Source organism: Protomyctophum bolini (assembly GCF_963924005.1).
Source record: "Protomyctophum bolini genome assembly, chromosome: 1".
Taxonomy (NCBI): domain Eukaryota; kingdom Metazoa; phylum Chordata; class Actinopteri; order Myctophiformes; family Myctophidae; genus Protomyctophum; species Protomyctophum bolini.
In genome coordinates, this window is record NC_137862.1 from 12,809,546 (window position 1) to 12,815,298 (window position 5,753).

General features: G+C 40.1%; 1 protein-coding gene across 1 annotated transcript; it reads left to right on the forward strand.

Annotated features, from left to right (window-relative positions):
* Positions 1-777: 777 nt before the first annotated feature.
* On the forward strand, positions 778-4,471 carry LOC308313279 (small ribosomal subunit protein eS17). The gene is made up of 5 exons (XM_080760319.1): positions 778-804; positions 1,881-2,032; positions 2,678-2,783; positions 3,151-3,216; positions 4,358-4,471. The coding sequence occupies exons 1-5, from the start codon at positions 802-804 to the stop codon at positions 4,433-4,435; spliced, it is 405 nt and encodes a 134-aa protein (XP_080616445.1). The 5' UTR covers positions 778-801; the 3' UTR covers positions 4,436-4,471.
* Positions 4,472-5,753: the final 1,282 nt, after the last annotated feature.

Sequence of the window (5,753 nt, forward strand, 5' to 3'; positions counted from 1 at the left end):
TTTACAGAGTCATTGTATCAACTGGGGAAGTTTCATGGTGATAACAATCTGGTATGGTTTTGTCCACTCAATTCATAACGTTCCAATTTCGGAGCTCTGGCTCATGGACTAAGAACCAAAAAGCTATTCAATGGGGGTCCGTACCGTAGACTAATGCATGTCAAACTGTGGGTCCTTGAAATTAAACGGGTTGAGAATCACTTCTAAAAATGTTCTCTTATGGGGGTCCCTGGCATATGTTTTTAAATGGGGGTCCGCAAGTGTCAATTCGGGGGTCCTTGACATGAAAAGGTTTGGTTTGGGAACCACTGACCTACAGTGCCAGATTTATCTCTAAAATATTTTTAGTAGCCTGAAATGTTCTTAACCTCAAAGGTTGTTGGTTAATGTAGTCCTACACCGGCCATGTTGAGGAGGACCAACACAGGCGTTTCAATTTGAACAGTCTGATTGATGTAGAACTATAGTAAGTTTGTTGCATGAGTAACCAATAATTTGTTTGCATGATTTTTATTTTATTTATTATTGTCCCAATTTTTCTATTTTGGCAAATACAAAATGTATTTCTGTTATTTGCACTTAAACCCCCTGTTCTTTATAACCCCTAACACAACACAACGAGGTCAAAAGTACAATATAATATGAGTGTAATTTGCCCTAAAAGTTACTGAAGTATTCATATACAGTTACCGATCTCCACCGCTAGTCGGCGATGTTAAATTTTGGGGACGTCTGTTTGGTCGTTCACTATATACTTCCGTGAACAACTTCCTTTTTTCTCTTCCCCCTGTCCAAGCCAACATGGTGGGTATCCCTAGAAACATATCACTTCACAATCCTTTTCAATCTTTATATTCTGGCAGGCCATCCAACGTATACAAGCATGAGTTTGCACATACGATGCTTTACCTTATCTGGCTGCTTTATTAACGACTCGTTTAGCCGACTCGAATGTCATATTTATTCCATTTTAACTTGGCCGGTGAACACTAGAACACCGAAGCGACTTGGGACACATTCAAGCGTCGGAACTTCGGAAGCCATAAACCTGTACTGACGATTTAGTTGAATAACGTATGTTAAGGAAGATGACCACCAACCTGTATGGCTCAGTCGCGAAACATCTTTACTGGCCTGTCTGATAATATATATTTATTATGTCTCTTGTAACTGTCAAGACTGTCAAATGTTAGCCCTCTTGGTTAGCATGTAGCCTTGATACAAGACTCGTATACAGTCTTCTTGACCCAAGGCTAGGATTGCATGTTGGTCCTCAGATGGTGCCATAAGTAAACGCTGTTCATGGGATCTTTATTGGGTACAGTATTTCACTCATGATTTGTCCTGCTTGTCGGCAGTGAGTGATGTGAATCGGATCAGTTAATGAACCTGTGCAGTTGAGTTGGGTTCCCCCCTCTAGGCTAGCAGTGGTTCTCAAAGTTGGAGATAGTTTGACATTTCAGTATGCAGATTGTAGAATAGGTACATTTCAAATGAAAGCACAAGTCAATAAAAAAACTGCTACTTTGTGGACGAAACCATGATAAAGCACTAAGACTTGTTTACCACAGGGTCCACCATTTTCAATTTATCGGAATAGAGTCCTGGGACCCTCAGGATTCATCGGAGGGGGTTCCAAATGGACCCTTAATCAAATCTGAGTGTATGAGTACACTTTTGCGGGTCCATTCAATTAAAAGGTTTGACAACCACTGCCCTAAAGAAATTGGTTTGCATGTAGTATGCTTGCCCTGCTTGTCAAGGTTTTTATGAAATAAGGTCCAGAAAGATCCCCATTAAACATGATCAACTCATTTTTCCAATTACTGTAAATGACATGAAACAGATATATTGGCTGATAATGTTGTATTTGCCCTCAGGGTCGTGTCAGGACCAAGACCATTAAGAAGGCCGCCAGGGTCATTATTGAGAAGTATTACACGCGGCTTGGAAATGACTTCCACACCAACAAGAGGGTGTGCGAGGAGATTGCCATCATCCCCAGCAAACCACTGCGCAACAAGATTGCTGGGTAAGTATCTCTCTGATTTACTATATGGTCTGACGTCTGAACACGGCATAGCTGTAGTGGCATAATTAGATTTTCTGTCACTGACCGAACAGTTTGTGGCAATATTCTCTGCAAGATTACATAGAGAATCAGATGATACTCCACTGTACATGTGCGCCTTGTGTGAACTGTTGAATATAGCCTACCGGCAGCTAAAGCCAGCCAATGACAAATGAAAAGTCACCCGTTTCTCTGCTACCCATTGTATCGATATTTGGCAACAATTTTGAGATATGAAATGTTGTCTATGCTGTTTTCTTTTGCCACAGTAATGTTTTTGGTTTCTTTTTCGAGGTAAAAAGCTCTTACAAGGCATTACATATGTACTTTAGAAGTGTGCAGATGCCCTGGTTCCAAGGCTGTAACTTGCCAGTCCATCAGCAGTCCTCAGAGAAATAAAGTAGTTCAAAAATCCCTCCACCTGCTGAGAATCTTGGTGTCTTGACTCAAGTTTATATGAAAATAAATGTTTTGTAAATTACTAGTATTTAAAAAGAACTAACCAGCCATTAGAAAACTCAATGGAGAGGTGAAAAATGGAGGAAATGTCTTTCAGTGTAATAAGGTGTGTGTGTGTGTGTGTGTGTGTGTGTGTGTGTGTGTCAGTTATGTCACTCATCTGATGAAGCGCATCCAGAGGGGCCCAGTGCGAGGCATCTCCATCAAACTCCAAGAAGAGGAGAGAGAGCGAAGGGATAACTATGTCCCAGAGGTCTGTATCTAAGCACACCCTGCTTATCTCCACTTATCAGTGTTCATGTTTGAGGAGGTGCTACATTTTCTTAGGTCTGGATGTTCTAAGGCATCTTGAAAATGATATCTGGGCATCCACAAATGGTTCTTTTAAACGTCTGCAAAATGAGTTTGGAAAATACCAGTAACCTTCTCTCCAGTTAGATTTTCGTATAGCACCAGCAGATTAATCTAAATTATATGACCTGTGGTGACTGTTAATAGGGAGAAAGACATTGATATCATCTTGTTTGTTTTTACTAAATGAGAAGCTCTGAAATGCCTGAAAAATAAGTGTCTTAGTGTCTTAAATGAGATGAGCTAAACTACTAATCTTGTTTTGCCAGGTTTCTGCTCTAGACCAGGAGCTCATTGAGGTTGATCCAGACACCAAGGAGATGTTGAAGTTGCTGGTAAGTGTGGAACTATCTTTGGCTTTCTCACTGGTTACATTTGGGATCTAATGATCCGCAACATGGATAGAAACGGTCATCTTGCAGACCAGAGAACCTGTTCCAAACCTGGCTATAGCGAAGTGAACAAGCAAAGTTGTAATGCTTGTTTGCCTCTGAATTATCTGTTAAGTAGTGCTTTGCCTTTATTTTAGAGCAATGTCCAGTTTGCTGGGATTTAAAAGATGTTGATTAAAATGTTGATTCCCATCTGCACAACCTTGCCTAAAGCGTTATTCTAGAATAACGCTAGAATCTAGATTTATTGTGCATAATGTGAAATATTTCAATACTTTGTCTGGGTTACTTTTGAGTGTTGATGCACTCCGTTTTATCAAGTCTAGCAACACAGCCACTGATTTGACTAGGAGATTTCTGAGCACACAACTGTGCTTCCGTTGGTTAACAAGCTTCATTGAGATGGTGATTTCCTTTTCCAGCAGCAATTGGCAGTAACCACACAGTGCCAAAACTACTAGTAACTGGTGTACTGACCATGGTATTAGTATGCTTGACTGAACGGTCAATTGGTCTGACCTAAAAATAGCATAGCGTAAACCCCGGTGCAAATATTTTGTTTAGCGTTTGAGCAGATCCACATGGGCACACTCGAGGACGCACATTTTCAGCAGAGAAAATGGAATCACCGTGGCTCATTTTGGTGATCTAGAGAATCTATGTTGTATTGTCAAGAAGATGATAGACACCAGACCATAATACAGATGAGCTTAAGGCTGCTACCAAAGCAAATCCTTTTTGAGTGGTCTATATTTGTCACATGATGGCATATGCAATTGAGACCATTAAATATGGTCCTGTTATGTTCACCAAAGCCTTGGATTCTTTTCTTTAAGTCTCCAATTCACATTTTGACAAGCAGTACTACTTGGAGGAAGGATACCTTTTGTCTATATGGTTTTACCTGTATCACCAAAGAGCACCCATCTAAGAGCCACTAACAGATCCCTGCAGCGCTTCCATTCCTCTATTTCTAAACCGTTAAATATCCCCGTTTGTCTAAATGCTAGTCATAATAATTGTCCACAGCCTATGATGACCTGTGTATATAAGACGTTAACTCTAGAATATGTTTTTGTCCTAGGACTTTGGTGGCCTTTCCAACCTTCAAGTCACCCAGCCAACTATTGGAATGAACTTCAAAACACCCAGAGGAGTCTAGAAACATGTGAAAAATAAAGAAAGGTGTTTTAAGTTATTTTGTTGATTTGGTTTTTTTGTGTGTTTTTATGTGCAGTCAGTAGTTTCTCCATAAAGAATGTTGACTAGTTATAAAAAGTATAACACATACTATTGTATTTAAGCACTGCACAAAATGTGCGCTAGTATGTTCTGTACAATGTCACTTCACTGGTATTTACATTTTACTATCCTATAGTGAATTTTATACTACTCTACTGGTGTTAAGCGATTATGGTCAATCCCCCCTTGTGAGTTCTACAGTAGAACATGAAACCAATTGACCAATACCCATCCTATTGATGCATGGTATAAAAAGCATTCAAGAAGAATAAAGATTAGGAAATAAAATGGCATACAAATAAAAAAATATCTACATTTTTAGTAGGCCAAAAAAAATGTTTTTGTATGGAATGATTACTAAATGCTGCCTCAGGGTGTCTGTTCCAAATGACCTAACGGTCTGGTTTATGTCAAAAGAAATTCAGAGTATTTTTTTTTCTCAAACAAGTGATTTAAAGACACGGTCTAGGTGGGGGGGTGGTGGTCATATTGGGATTAACATGGTAAACAAGTGCTTTACAGTGAAATAAAATGCCATGTTACTAAAAAACTACTGAAAACAATGGAATTTAGGGTGGTCTACGAAACGCCATGGTCACAACATCCACAGTCCTGGGTTCATTTAGGCGGAGCAAGAAGCGACATTTCTAGCAGCATAAAATAATACAAATCCAATATTCAAATATAAAAAATATAGTAGGGGAAAAAAGGTGTGTGTGTGTGGGGGGGGGGGGGGGGGGGGGATGTGGCAAATGCCATCACTTTTCTATGGGTCCTCCAGTCTGTACTGTACTCCTCTGTAGTCTGTACTGTACTGTGCTATTGTCATCTGTAGTCTGTACTGTACTGCTGTTCTATGTAGTCTGTACTGTACTTACTGCGCTGTACCATAATGTACTACCGTATTGTAGCATACTGTGCTGTACGGTATACTGAACTGTGCCATATTGTACGGTACTGGACCATACTGTACTGTACTCTACTGTAGCCTACTGTACAGAACTGTAGTGCCTTCCCATACTGTACAGTACTGTGCTGTCCCCTAGTGTATATGGCTTGGCTGTGCTGTTCTGTACTGTAGCATACTGCTGTACCGTACTGCTGCGCTGTGTGTGTGTGTGTGTGCCGTGGAAAGGGGAGGGAGTGGGGAAGTTGTGATGTAATTTGCATCACAGCGAAATGTTGTGCAATAACAGTGTGTCTGACAAAACTAATTTTGTACAGTAAATATGGCAATT

Coding starts and splice junctions, on each gene's coding strand:
- LOC308313279 (XM_080760319.1), top strand. Junction 2,033..2,677: donor CTGCGCAACAAGATTGCTGG/GTAAGTATCTCT, acceptor TGTGTGTGTCAG/TTATGTCACTCATCTGATGA. Junction 3,217..4,357: donor AGGAGATGTTGAAGTTGCTG/GTAAGTGTGGAA, acceptor TTTTTGTCCTAG/GACTTTGGTGGCCTTTCCAA.